Below are 15,723 nucleotides of genomic sequence, written 5' to 3'. Positions count from 1 at the left end.
TTTATTCCGATAGAACTTCTGTCCAGCGTTTGATTTCGTGGCATTTGATTGCCGTTTTCATCTGCCGGTAGAATTGTTCCACCATTCCGTTTGCTTGTGGATGGTACGCTGTTGTCGTGATGTGTCTAGATCCGGCGAGTTGCATCAGTTGATGGAACATTTTGGCCTCAAATTGCCATTCCTGATCCGTTGTGATTTGCGCGGGTGCTCTGAATCTGGCCATTTAGTTGCTGAATGTTTGCTTAGCGACCATTTACGCTGTTATGTTTTCTAGTGGAATTACTTTTGCCCATCGTGTCATGTTGACAATCGTAAAGCAGTGACGGTGTCCTTGCGACATTGACAATGGGTCCACTGTAGATATCCACGTAGATATGTTTGAACCTCCTTGTTGGGGCTTTGATGGTTCTCGCTGGTGTGGCGTTATGTCGTGTAATCTTTGCTCTTTGGCATTGTATGCACGCTTTTACCCATCCTCTGCAATCTTGTTTGATGCTTGCCAGACATACCGTTCGGATACCAATCTAGCTGTTGCTTTTACTCCGGGGTGTGCCAGGGAGTGTAGTTCCTTGAAGGCTTGCCTCCAAAATTATACTATGAGATATGGACGTGCTACTGCCATGCTGATGTCGCAGTATATCGTAGTGATTGTTCCCGGGATAGGGACTTTGGTTAGTGTTAGGCTGCTGTCGCTGTCTAATAATTTCTGCAGTTTGGGTTCTGAGCAAGATTCTCCTCTTGTACCTTGGCTAACGCTTTGTAATTGATAGCTTGTGTGATGCTCTCGACACGCAACAGCGCGTCGGCGACCACGTTTTCTTGCCCGGCCGGATGTCCGTGGTGAATTGTCTAGCTGTCTCATTTGACGTGGCGAGCTCTTTAGTGGATCCTGATTAAATGCGTAGACTATTGTGGTCCGTGTAGATAGCGAACTCTCAACCCTCGATGTGACGAAAATGTCGAACTGCTGATGTATTGCTGTAGATTGCCAGTAGTTCTCTATCGTATGGACTGTATCTTGCTTGCGTGGCACTGAGTTTTTTGCTTAAGAAAGCTAGTAGCTGCCATCCTTTTGTGGTTTTCTGCTGCAATACGGCTCCCAAGGCTATGTTTGAAGCGTCGGTGACGAGTCGTATTTCAGCCGTGATATCCGAATGTGCCAACTCTGCGGCTTGTGCTAGACCCTCCTTGCTTTTTTCGAATGCCTCCTATAACTCTGTTGTCCAGGTTATCGGCATCTTTCTTTTTGTCATCGGGTCTTTTAATACTTCGTTGAGTGCTGCTTGCTCCTTTGCTGCTCCTGGTATGAATCTCCTGTAGTAGTTGGTCATCCCCAGAAATTGTTAGAGTTGTTTTACTGTTACTAGTTGCAGGAAGTTTCATATGGCCTTTGTCTTCTCCGGTACCGGCTTCGTTTAGTCGGTTATCACTTTGTAACCAAGGAACTTGATCCTCTCCGCTCCGAGGACGCATTTGGCGGGGTTTATCCTGACGCCGTATTTGTCCAGCCTTGCAAACACTTGACGTAAGTGATCCTCGTGCTCTTGCTGTTTTGCTGAAGATATCAGTATGTCATCTATGTATACATAGCAGAAATTCAATCCGTGTAACACGTTGTTAAATCGCTGGAACGTTTGGGCGGCGTTCCCATACAGCACAGAGATTGCAGGAACATTGCAGAATGATTTCATTGAAACATTGTAATATTGCATTTTGATTGCGAAACATTACTGCAACATTGCTGGAAGATTGTAGCAACATTAACATATCCGTTTTTTGAAATATTGCGTTAAAACATCCCATTTTTCCAAAATATTCATATAAATATTATTATAGCACATAATTCCAATAAACAAAACAATATTTGGGTAACATTTTAAAAAACATTTTTCGCAAAAAAAAATCTCGGGAATCTTTTCGGAAATTTCCAAGCGGTCACCCATCGCGATTCCGGTAAACGTTGCTTGACCTCCGTGATCGCTGCGAACTGATCCTTCATGAGGACCTGTGAACACTTTATGCTGATATGTGTATATAACTGGTAGATCAGGTTAATATACGTTATCGAAAAAAATGAAATATGTATAATTAAAGCACAGTATTTATATAAACAAATATAAAATTATAATTTTTTTTTACTAATTTCGGAAATGCAGAATAGCATTTGGAATAATTTTTCTGTTATTTGTTTAAATAAGAATGTAATTAGAAAATATATATCAATATAATACAATAATTAAATTATGCAAAGTCGATTTGCAGTCAACTTTTAAAACCTGACTTGAATGAGTCATCTTACAGTCGATATATAGACGATTGTACTGTTAGGGAATGTAAAGATTCAGCGGAAAATTCAGTAACCTCGCCCGACCTAAGTTTGCTAAATGCAGTTGAATAATTATGAATAAGTTAAATTAATATATTATTATACGCGAATATTTTGCTCTGACTTTTTATTGCCACTACTTTATTAAAAAATTATGATATTGCAATGTTACCGGAATATTACTGGCATATGCCATGCGATGATGCAGGCATATTGTTAATTTATGTTTCAGCAATGTCTCCGTAATATTGCATTGCAATCTGCAACATTGCAACATTGCTGCAATTTTCCGTGCTGTATGGGTTGCGTAACCCGAACGGCATGAATTTGTATTCATAGAGTCTGAACGGTATCGTGATATCGTGGTATCGTTTTCGGGACATCCGCCGGGTTGATCGGTATCTAATTATATGCCCGTATCAAATCGAGCGTTGAGAAGATCTTACTTTTATGGAGGTTTTGTGAAAAATCTTCCAGATGCAGTATTGGGTACCGACCTGGCGTTGTTCGTGCGTTCAATCGTCGATAGTCGGCGCATGGTCTCCAAGCATTGTCTTTCTTTGATACCATGTAGAGAGGGGATACCCACGAGCTCTTGGATGGCTGTATAATTCCTTTTTGGAATAGTAATTCGAACTTTCGCCGCTTTTAGTTTGTCAGGTGCGAGTCTCCTTGGTTTGCAGAATTCTGGTTGGCCTGGCATTGTTACAATGTGATAAGTTGTATCGTATTTAACCCTTTTCTACCGGCCGGTAAGCTGTGTGATGCTTGAAAATTTTGCTAGGATGCCATGGTAGCCGTCGTGGTTTGCTAGTGTCTTTACCGAGTTTATGCCTCTCGCGTCTGTTGCTCCTTGTATTGCTAATCCTGTATTCCCATCTATCAGCATCTTCCGCTTCATATCAAATAGCAATTGATAGTGGGCCAGAAAACTTGGCCCGATGATTGGTTGGTTTGTGTCTGCCACGATGAATCTCCATGGAAATGCTCGTCTTAGGCCTAAATCTGGTTGGATGGTAAGCGTGCAATGTATTGGGATTATGGTGCTATTTGTCGCGTACAGTGTGTATTCCGTGAATATTTGTTGTTGTCCGTTGTATATTTGTGTTGGGTAGATACATCTGAATCCGTATCTACGAGATACATTATTTGACTATTTCGGTCTGTCACGTAGAGGCGGCATTGTTTGTGGGGTGCTCGTCATCGGCCGACATCAATGACTGCTCTCCTTGTTCTTTCCTTTGTGCGTGCACGGCTATGTGCATTTCTTTGTCTCCAAATCATCTATGGTAGTAACATAGTCCTGGATTTCGGCTTCTTGAACGGTTCCGGGAACAATCCCTTGCTCTGCTTCTTTGGTGACCGCGTTGTAGGTTTTTAATCATGTTGCCCATCTGCGTGGTCAGTGTCGCCATTTGCTTAACTAGGACTTCTAATTGGCTTGTTGATTGGGCGCCTCCTGTTGTCTGATTGGCTGCCGTTGTGTTACATGTCACCACGGCGGCCTTGTTAGCTACCTCTGGATTCTATCTGCCTGTTGTGCGAGTTCGTCCAATCTGTTGGCCGTGTGTGGTGCTAAAATCGCCTGTGTTTGCGCTGGCAGTCGGCCTAGCCATAATGTTCGTATTAGTTCATCTGATACTGTCGCTCCGGCAAGTGTAAGTGTCTGAGCAACTGGAAAGGCTTCCTGTCCCTAGGGAGAACTGACAGGTTGAATCGACGTCAATTTGACGTCGATAGCATCTAAAACGTTTCCAAGTCGAAACAACGACGTCAATTTGACGTCGACGTTTTCCAACAATTTGACGTCAATCGCATCTTCCTCCACCCTGTGTGTGTGTGTGCGTGCGTGCATGCGTGCGTGCGTGCGTGCATATACATACATATATACATATATTAATGCATAAACAAAATTATCTTTAAATGAAAATATACTTTTTTGTTTATATATGAAACAAATAAATATGAACAATTATTAAATAAAATATATTCCTTTTAACTAATGTTTCATACTATTTTTTTTCTGTGTTTGCGTACTTACGTATTTTTCACTGTTGTCTAAGTTCGACGCATCTAGATTAATTTAAATTTCCATATATTTCTACAGGTCTATATCGAATAATAAGATAGAACACCTCACAAGAGATGCATTACGCCCCGCAAGTAATTTGATGTCGCTCGATTTACGGGGAAATCCTATTAAGGAAGTACACAACGAAACCTTCCAGAATCTTGGCAAACTTCGTAAGTTGTAAGTAATTTATTTTTAATTGATGTAACTGAATAGAGGTAACTTATTTTCAATATCGCTCTATAGGTCTCTATAGGCTGATCTACAAAGATTTGCCTATATAATAAACAATTTGTTAGATAAACTAAATTATGTGGCATTAATCATTACATTTATATAGAATATTATATAATAACTACTTAAATAATATTAAAGTAAACTTGATAAGGAATAAAGAATAAAATGATATCATATAAAAATCAACATAGGATATTCACATGTGAAACAATATCTGATCCAATAATGAATTACATATAAATAGTTTGACTCTTAGTTTGATATAAATAATAAAAATGCAGGTAGTGAAAATGTGAATCAAATTATGACTAGTTGATCCATTAAACAGTTAATGGTTAAAATGATAAAAATAAATTACGTAATCCAGTTCCAAGAATTGGAAATTCCAAATATAATTAAAAGCCACGAGGACCTTATTGTAATATCATGGGGTGTTTAGATTTCAGTAGTCTAGATCCTTTATACACGCAATTATTTGCAACTTTTTGATGTTTTTATTTCTTAAACCATTTTATATTAGATGTTTGTTTATTATATTTGCACTGACACATCAACATATCACTTACTTACTTGTAACTCTCTATATTAGCATCCATATTGTTTATTAAAATATTTACGCTTTTGATCTATAAATTATATTTTTTAACGTAAAAAATTTTTTCATTTTCTGTCTTTTTTGTGTTTTTTTATTCTTTTTATGTTGTGGTATCTCAGCAAAGCGTTGTTAAAACATGTCATAGTATAGAAATCTAGACTGCTCAAATCTACCCTGATAGCCATGCATGTTTTGCAAAATCAGGCAACTTAATGCTGAGCATGAATTTTCGACTAGTTGCTGTGTATTTGTTGAAAACGTAACGCATAGTCCTACATATCCAACAACATGAGAGCAGATTTGAGACATTTTATGTCAGCAGATTCAAAGCAAACGGAGAGCAACTGTTGCTTATTGTGTTGCCAACAAAATGACTTCTATTCGTGGAAAACATTTTGCTTTATCAATCATTTTCAACAACATAAGAGCAACGTGACGATAATAAAAAAAAGATTATGATGCTGTGCTTTTGTCGTGTATTTGTTAAAAACATTAAATATATTAATTATTGTCTTGTAGCCAAATAAAATGTCGAAAATGATTTGTGTGTGTGTGCGCGCGTGTGCGTATGTGATTGTGTGTTTGCGCGAGCGTGTGTAATGAAATAAATAAACAGGTGTAAATTAATTATTTACTTGGCTATGAGATCGGATTGAAATGGATTTAACAAGTGAATGCTGGCGTCACCGCTAGACAGCCACGCTGCGGGAGAATTTCTCGTGAGTCGAGTGCGGCCACAGGCGTTATATCTAGGTGCCACCGCGGCGGTCACCCCAGCTCATACTTCCGTAAGCTTTTAGGACTTGCTTGTTGTAAGCTCGAGACAAATACTCGCTCTCATTCTTTTCAAACGTAACGTGTGTGTGGAACATTGGTCCACATAAAATTTTATATTTTTATATGTAAATAACAATTTGTATTGTTATTTAATCTTATACATAAATTAAATGTTTAATTTAAATTTAATTCTTTTTAACGAAAAGGATACAAGAAATACTTTTTTGTAAACTAAACATTTATTACTTTTACATTAATGTATTCTGTTTTAATAAATCTGGATTCCGATCTCATTTTCAATCGGTCTTAATACCGTATTTTTGGTGTAGAAATCTCGATCGATTCGGATTACTTTTTTGAATCGGTTTTATCGCACATTTTTGGCAGGGTGGTGACAATTCAGCAGAAAGAAGAATTAACTTATTTATTTTTTATATATTTGAAAAAAAAGTATAAAACATATTTAACCGTTTTCGACATGTTGTTGAATTTTTGCTGAAATTTATGACTCAGCACATGTTGTTGGCAACTTGCTCTTATGTTGCTTTTTATGTATAGCGATAAACCATTGACAGCAAATACGCAGCATATTGACAGGAAAACGTGCTGAATTCATATAATGTCAAACCAAAGGCAAATGAGGCACACACCTTGTTCTAAATTTGCTGAAAACTAATGCCCTTTGTTTTCGGCAATTTTACAGCAACAACACAGACAGGTGGCTATCAGGGTATATACTATGACATATTATATTACTTTATATTTGCAATTTTCAACTTTTGAAACTAGATTATGCAATCTAGTTATCTTCACTATCTTCCCAACAAAATGTTAACATTGTGTCGGCAGGCTGGCGGCAGATTCGATTAAGACGTGTTGGCAGACTGAACTCAACTGATCTCAAATTCTACGTTTTGTTGACAGAACCTGTTGATATCCTATGTCAGTGAAGTGACAGCACCAGGTGAGCACGCCGTGCTGCCAGCACATGACGCCAGATAGGCGGCAGAATTCAAACATGCCATGCGCAACACAATCTGACGGCAGACTGCTAACACAAATTGAGCATGCCGTGCTCACAAGTTCTGACGTCACGCTGGCAGCAAAAATCAAGCATTTTTATTTAAAAATTTCAAAAATTTTTATGATAAAAAAATTTTTTTTGGTTTTCTTGCAGATTTTATTCTTATTTTTATTATAGGTTAATCTAATTTCCATATATTTTATTTTACTAATTACGATTACGCATTATTTTACAATTTTTAAAAACACATTGGCGCCAGCGGGATTCGAACCTAAGATTTCGGGACAATAACCTAATACGCTAACACTGAGCTAATCGTACACCTGTGATATCATTAATAAAAAATTATATTTGAAGTAAAGCTGATTTGAACAAGAAGAAACTTACAGTTACGTGTTGAGTATCGCGCAAACATTCTTACTAGCCCTTTGATTATTTAGCCTTAAATATTTTTAAAATAAACTATATAAACTATATAAATAATTAAAACCCATTCCAGACTAATATAGTCAAGAAAACAACAATTGAAAATAGTACCGGAGCATGAAAAAACATTATTGACGTAAAAAGCACGCTGGCAAAAATCAATTTTGCAACTAATTGTTATAACAAATTACTAAAAATTGACTGTAGAGAAAAACTTATTACTCCAATCGATTCTCCGGGAAAAATGACTCAAGAAACATGTATAATACTTTCTTAATTGTTATAAACAAATTAATTGCAAAATTTATTTTTGCAACGTTTCTTTAGTAATTTTTCCCGTTGAATCGATTATCGCAATCAGTTCTTTTTTAGAGTAAATTTTTAATAATTTTTTTATACCAATTAGTTGCAAAATTAAGTTTTGAAAAGTTTTTTTTACATCAGTAATGTTTTTTTATGCTTTAATCCTATTTCCGATTCCAACTTTTTTGAATATTTTTGTTAGTCAAACCATGGCCAGGAACGGGTTTTAATTATTTATAATATGCGGGCAGATGCAGATAGAAATCTGGACAAATACATGCGGATAGATACGAATAGCATTTCTATACACAATCACGGACAGGTGCAGATAGAAATTGCAGCGTATAGAATGCAAATAGAAACCGACAGAACATATGCATAAAGAAATTGATTGGTCCAATTAAAGAAATGCATAAGAAAATGGATCAATCACTTTCTTTATGCATATGTTATTTATGCATGCAATTATGCAAGTTTGTCTGAATAGACCCTTAATAAATTCATAAAGAGTGAAGCCACAATTTAAAAATATGCAAAACAGCACGGTTTGCTTGATTTCTGCTGCCAGCGTGACGTCAGATCCTGTTAGTACGGGGTGCTCGATTTGTGCTAACAATCTGCCGTCAGATTGTGTTGTGCAGGTCTTGCTCTAATTCTGTCGCCTATCTGAGATTAGATGCTGGCAGCACGGCATGTTCGCGTGGTGCTGTTAGTCTGTTGTCAGATTGTTGCGTAGATCCTACTCGTTTTTTTGCCGTCAATCTGACGTCAGGTCTTGTCAGCACGCGCTGCTCAATTTCTACTGCCAGTCTGGCATCAGATTGTATTGCGCAGGTTATGCTTGATTTCTGCCGCTAATTTGACAACAATCCTGTCAACACTATGTGCTCAATTTCTGCTGAAATGAAATGCCAACAGTTTCTGTCCTATTTCTGACAGCAGTTTGCTGACACCGCAGATATTGCAGAGTCTGTGTGAAATCTGTTGCCTTTCTAGCAACAGAAATTAATAGCAGACTCTCCGAATAATCTGTTTGTTCACGTTTGGCTGACGGGGTATGTGTGCGCGTGTGCGTGTGTGTGTGTGTGGGTGAGTGGGTGGGTGCGTGGTTGTGTGTGTGTGTGTGTGTGTGTGTGTGTGGGTGAGTGGGTGGGTGCGTGGTGTGTGTGTGTGTGTGTGTGTGTGTGTGTGTGTGTGTGTGTGTGTGTGTGTGTACATATATAATAGTAAATAGGGTGTCTTACACTCTCAACCGAAATTTTAATAATGTATTTGTGCCCAGATAGCCAAGCGTGATTTTGCATGTTAAGTAAACTAATGCACTTCACGAGTTGTTGTGAAGTTGCCATCAGTTTGTTGACACCGAAGTCCTATATGCAAACTAAGTAACAAGAGAGCAAAAACATGTCACCAATTAATGAAATTTTAAGAACAAACATTTATCTATAAAAATACGTCATACTGACAGCAAACTAACAGCTCGTCATGAGCTCGCATTCGCATATGTCATAATGACAACAACATGAGAACAAAATGATGGCACTGATGATATCAAAAGTTTGACACAAAAAGCAGAATACTGATGAATATTGTTGAAGTTCCTAAATTGCAGTTTGTTGTCAACAATTTGTTAACATGATAACATTTGGTCCCGCCGTGTATAAGACCCCACGCGAACAAGTAAGTGCTGGCACCGCCGCTAGGCGACCATGCCGCGGGGGATTTCTCGTGAGTCGAGTGCGGCTACAGACGTTATATCTAGGCTCTATGGCGGCTGACTCACTAGCTAACACTTCAGTGAGAAGGAGCTAATTGTTGTAATCTCGAGATGAATACTTGCTCTCATTCTTTTTAAACGTGTGTATGGAACGTCCCACATAAAATTTTATATTTTTACATGTAAATAATTAACTTGTTTTCATATGAAGTGTAAGGTATTGATATTTTTGCCAATGTTGCCATCATGTTGCTGTCATCATGCTGTATATCACGAATACCACATCGTGACAAGTTGTTCTCATGTTGTCATCAAGATGCCATCAACATGCCGTCAATCTGCTGTTAAACGCGGACAGCAAACCGATGGCAACAATTGCCATCATGTTGCTATCATACGTATATTCTTTGAGTATAATGAAATGCCATCAAAATGCTATCAATTTACCATCATCAAATTTAGATTTCATATGAGGGCAAGATTTCACACATAGTGAAGAATTACCTTATCCCTAGTTTGTCGACATCAGTTGCTGAAACGGTTAACAGCAACATAACGGCATTTTGAACTCATTTGGCTATCTGGGTGTATGTATGTATATACAAGGTGCCCCATTTTAACTTTAATCGTAATATCTCGAAAACTATGCATTATAAAAACAATGGCTGTGTTCTAATATACATTTAATTGTATACCCGGAAAAAAATTTTTTATATATAATCATTTATAATTATGTATAATTATATATAAAATATGTTCATCTATATAATTACCGAGACAGCACAGTGACATTTTAAATACTTAAAACGTACATATTGGACGTTTTAGACATATTAGATCTATGAATATCTTAAAAACATTTTAATAACATCCAGTGTTACTATTATGGACTTTCTAACAACGTCCACTTTAGGACGCAATAGATTAAAACTGGACTAAATTAATACATTAAACAAATTTCAGACTACAATCCAGACAAAATGATTCTTATACAATATATTTTTTGTCGCTGAAAATAATTCCGTAAATAAAATTGCTCTATCACATTTCCCGGAATATTTTTTTTTACGAAAAAAAATTATTTATAAATATTTATTTTAATATTTTAAAAACCGATTTTTAATGTCAATTAAGATAAAAATGTTACTTAAAGTAAAAAAAACGGGAATATTTCTCAAGTATATTTTTTTCGGAATTTTTCTAGCGGTCACCCTTTTTTTTTTTTTTTTTGTTGACGGAGGGGAAATGCGTTACCGCATACCCCAGGCCCCGGGGGAGGCCCGGCGATTATGTGGGGCTCTCCCCCGCCGTCGACGTGACGACGGGGGCATACCCACTAAAACCCCTCCGGGTGTCCGGCTCTGGTCCTTGACTGGGGGACTCCGGGAACGCGTGCAGCATGCTTCCGGAGCCCCCTGGACCGGTCGGCCGAGGCCGACTCAGCACGCCGGGGGCACCCTGGTACAGGTCCCCCGGCAGGGCCGTGAGGCCAAGCCGGCCTCAGGTCGGGGGAGAGGGACACCAGCCCTCCCCCGCCTCTTCCCCTTGAGGTGTTTACGGGGGTAAAGCCCGGGAGTCCGGCCCCCCGGCCGAATGTCCCGGGCCCCTACGCGCCGGACTAGTCCGGCGCGGCGGCTTCTCCTTCTCAGTGTTGGGGGGGGAGGAGGTAGGAAAAAGTTCCTTCCACTCCCCCACCAGCACCCCGGCGAGGCGCTAGAGGGGGAGCGATGGCGCGTAGTAGCGCGCGCGATCGCTCCCCCGGACCGTTAGGTCAGATCTGCCTCGCCGGGCTCACTAGCGCGGGGGGCCCTCCTCCCGCGGCTGTGCGTCCCGAAAGCTGGGCCGGCAGCCGTAGGGGAGGAGGAAGCGGTCACCCATCCAAGTTGTAATCTCGCCCATCGTTGCTTGACTTGTAAGACCGCTGCGAACTGATGTTTGGTGGTGATCTGTGAACATTTTGTGTTAACATACCCACACAGAACAAAATATGCAGTAGATTTAGATATCTACATATCTATGAAACATCCATATCTGTTCTTGATATTTAGTAGATATGTAATGAATTGCCCATATATCCTTATCTATCGAATATCTATGGAAGATATCCACTGGATATCCACGTGTTGTCCACATATCCATATCCACCAAGTATCTACGGAGGATATCCACTGGATATCCACGTGTTGTCCACATATCCATGTCTACCGAGTATCTACAGAGGATATCTACTAGATATCCACATGTTATCCACATATCCATGTCCAACGAATAACTACAGAGGATATTCAGTGGATATCCACGTGTTGTGCACATATCCATGTCCAACGAATAACAACAAAGGATATCCGCTGGATATCCACGTGTTGTCCACATATCTATGTCCAACAAATTTTTTTAAGATTTTGATTTGCTGTATCAGATCGGTCATTTTGAATTTTGAAAATTTATCTTCAGATTTGTAATCAGCGACATAAAAAACCCTCGGATACAAATTTTTAAAACAATCGGTTTGATACAAATAAATGTGACACAAAAGGTTAAAAAATAAAAAAATTCAATTTGCTCTATTTCAGCAAAAAAAATCGGATCATAGCATTCAAATATGCGTTGGAAATGGTAAGAATAACACTTTAATGTGACACCCAGCTGGATGCTGAAAAAAATTATTCGACGTTTTATAAGTCGTTGAAAATGGCCAAAAATCTCATTTTTTGCACCTTTAGGTTAGAATATCTTAAAAACTTGACGTGATACGACATTTTTTCGGCCAGATTCGTAATCAACCCATCAAAATGTACCAGAAATAACTTTGTTTACTTTAAACCCAAAAAGATGTTAAATTTTTAACGAGTGTTATTTATATAACTTATATTAAAAATATCTAAGGCTAAATAATTAAAGGGCTAATAAAAGTGTTCGCGCGATACTTAAGATGCAAGTTCCTTTCTGTTCAAATCAGTTTTACTTCAAATATAACTTTTTATTAACGGTATCACAAGTGTACGATTAGCTCAGTGTTAGCGTATTAGGTTATTGTCCCGAAGATCTGAAGTTCGAATCCCACCGACGCCGATGCGTTTTCAAAAATTGTAAAATAATACGTAATTGTAATTAGCAAAATTAGGAATCTTACATGCGGAACAGCAAATAACAGATTAAGCTACGAGTGTCATTTGAAAAGTTTTCGGCCTCATCAACATAAAGTAACTGTAGAAAAAAATTTCTTTCGCCGTTCGATAGGCCTTGACATATGTAAACCGTAAAAATTTAAAATCATTCTGATCATTACTTTGTCTATGGCAATTCTTCTAAAGCTGTTAGCTGACATTGTCAAGTGCATGGTTGCAATGTTAAAATTGAACGAATTGAAGTTTGAATTACGCTGTAAACCAATGTTGAAACGTGAAAAACGCTGTAAACCAATATTTTTCAAGACAATCAATTTTTTTCTGACGGTTCAAAAGGATGGGAGAAACGTTGGACCAAATGTATCGAGTTGCAGGGAGACTACGTCAAGAAATAAATTTTATTTTGCTTCGAATTATGTATTCTTCCTTAAAAGGCCGGAAACTTTTCAAATAGTCCTCGTATAATATTTGTTAAAAAACTAAAAAAAATTGTTTTTATATTACACTTTATTTGTATATTAAGTAACACATATTTAGTAGATATGTCATGGATGTCTGGTAGATATTCAATAGATATGTAGTACATATATCATGGATGTTTGGTGGATATTATGTTAGATATCCAGTAGGTATTCAACAGTTCTCTTTTAGCGGACATTTGGATATCCAAAGCATTATCATTTTGATATTCGTGGATATCCTTAATATCCAGCAAGAACATCCAGTAGACATCTATAAATATTATGTTCTGTGTGGGTATGCATATCAAGTCAATATATGGTATTAAAAAAATGAAACATAATTAAAGCATGTTATTTATATAAGTAATTTGGATGGCTGACCGCTTGAAAATTTCCAGAAAAAATTTTTGGAAAAAATTCTTAATTTTTTTAACTTTAAAAAACATTTTTATTTTATTTAACGTTAGGAAAATAATTTTTTAGCATTCTAAAATAAATATCTTTTTTGTAAAGGTTTGGGAAACTGTCCCTGTCCAAACTTGTGTCATAGACATTCGACGGATCTCTTGTACTAAAAAAAGGATGTGCGATGTCCAAAAACGCACGTCCGATGGACATCCATTGGACATCCATGTGCAATCTGGGCTCAGTGCTTGCCGTTGCGTACAGTCTGAACTTTAAAACCCGATTGAGAGCACATTTCACACAAAATGCTTCATAATAAAAGTAAAACCTCTCGTGTAACTTTTAAAAAATTCTTAAAAAAGCGAAAGTAAAACATTGCGAGTAAACATAGAAAAATTTTTGAATAAAATGGTCATTTTTAAAATGTCCAAATGTAAACATACTTTGTACGTTGTGAAATGTACGTTTTTAAAACGTTTGTATTAAATCCATGGATGTTTGGATCAAACTGAAACTAAAACTGGACGTCCAATGGATGTCCTGTGCTATCTGGATATTTAAGGGTGGGGAAAAAGTACCAGAACAGCAAAATATCTCGAAGCATTTTAGAAAAAAGTGTTTCAGATAATAGTTGTAGGATTTTAAAAGATTTATTCACTAATATTATTAGTTTGACCTTGGATGGCGTCGCCAAGGTCATATTAAAATCACATTAACTTTTTTAAATACATAACATAAATAGAATAACCTATTTTTGATTCCAGAATCTAATAGCTGGTGTCAAGACATTTCCAAAACACTACACGAAAGTTTATTTTTGTTAAGTACTTTCCGAATTGTAAGGTTTGAAAGCTACAGTGTACTGTAACCTTTAAACGTCATAACTCGGAAAGTACTTAGTAAAAAATAACTTCTGATTGAAATTTATAGGGTTACAATGGTATCATACAATCTACACATAACATCAAAAACGCTCATTTTGCTATCCCTGGGGGGAGGAAAGGGAGGGGGGGGACAAAAAAATCTTAAATGCAATGTGGGATCGTATGAGAGTTTGTGAGAAAAACTCTCCGGACTTTTCTTTGCGGACACGTGTGGATAAAAGTGCATGTAGAAAGGCATGTAGGATGTGCATGCTTGTGCAGTAGTTTGTAACGATGCACCTCCGCATCGTTCCCCCTGGGGCCACGAACCGCTCCCCTGTCCGGCCGAACACCCGCCGGACAGACGAACAGGCGCTACGCGCCGATAATCGCCTCACACACGCGCGCGCGAACAATCCGACAAGCGCGCCGTTAAACGCCCGAAGTCCACGCGCACGCGCATTAATTCGCACGCTCCTGGCGTTGGAGCGACAGAGAGGCGTACGCTCAAGCAAGAGCACGATACCAGATCAATCTCGGAGCAGCGGGGATGCTGTATTCCGGGGAGAACCGAGCTCCACTCGAACATCCCCGACTCTCCGAGATCGGGGTATAAAAGGCAGACGATCTCGCAGAGAGATCGACTCTTCCCCGGTCCAGCCTCCGAGCCAGACCCAGGAAATCCGCGTGGTAGAGTGAGCTCTGTCACCGCTGAGAGATCTCGGCGATTTCCGATCCCGCTTTCCCGGCACCCAGGGAATCCGAGTGGTAGAGCGAGCTCTGCCACCGTTGAGAGATCTCAACGGTTCCGTCAACACCCATCTCCGTCCGAGAGTCCGCGGTAACGACTGCCACCCAGGGGGTAGAGAGATCTCTGCCTCCATCGAGGGATCTCGAGGCAGCCGGCACCGACTCATGTCGGGGATTCCCTACTAAGGGAATCCCGCCGCGCACCTGTCGCGAATTCGCGGAACACCGGCGCGGCTTCTAACGTAAAGCGTCCCGACCCGCGCGCGTCGCGGATCGACAAGGCCGGCAACGACGTAAACACCGTGAAGCCCTCGCGACGACACCGAACAAGCGCGAGCAAGACCGCGCTATCGTGCGCTTTCTCATACCGGCCGCGGGCCGAGCACGAGCGACCGAGAAAATGTAAATAGATCCCCGTTCTGTACATACCGCGTCTTACTATTGTGAAATCGCGTCACCGTACCGTCGCGGATACACCTCGTGTATCCCCGAACTACGTGCGCATATTATCAGCATTGTATCTCAAATAAAGTAGTTTCTCATTAAACGCCCGATCTCGGAATTAATTAACCCGGCAACCTTCCTTCGAGCCCTGGCTTCCCTGAGCTCGTCCGCGCTCGGACAAAACACAGGTCGTTAC

The 15,723-nt window shown here is 39.1% G+C and overlaps 1 protein-coding gene across 3 annotated transcripts in view; it reads left to right on the top strand.

The window, feature by feature from the left end:
- The window catches only part of LOC105193776 (lutropin-choriogonadotropic hormone receptor), a 156,796-nt gene that overhangs the window by 52,065 nt on the left and 89,008 nt on the right, over positions 1-15,723 (top strand). For all 3 annotated transcript variants that reach the window (XM_039450115.1, XM_039450114.1, XM_039450113.1), the window contains one exon: positions 4,434-4,577. In XM_039450115.1, coding sequence (XP_039306049.1) covers positions 4,434-4,577 — 144 coding nt within the window. The remainder of the gene's footprint in view (positions 1-4,433; positions 4,578-15,723) is intronic.

The sequence above is a fragment of the Solenopsis invicta genome, chromosome 5 (genome assembly GCF_016802725.1).
Source record: "Solenopsis invicta isolate M01_SB chromosome 5, UNIL_Sinv_3.0, whole genome shotgun sequence".
NCBI classification, from domain to species: Eukaryota; Metazoa; Arthropoda; class Insecta; order Hymenoptera; family Formicidae; genus Solenopsis; species Solenopsis invicta.
The sequence above is the reverse complement of the archived record's forward strand: the minus strand, read 5'-3'. Positions and strand labels throughout refer to the sequence as shown.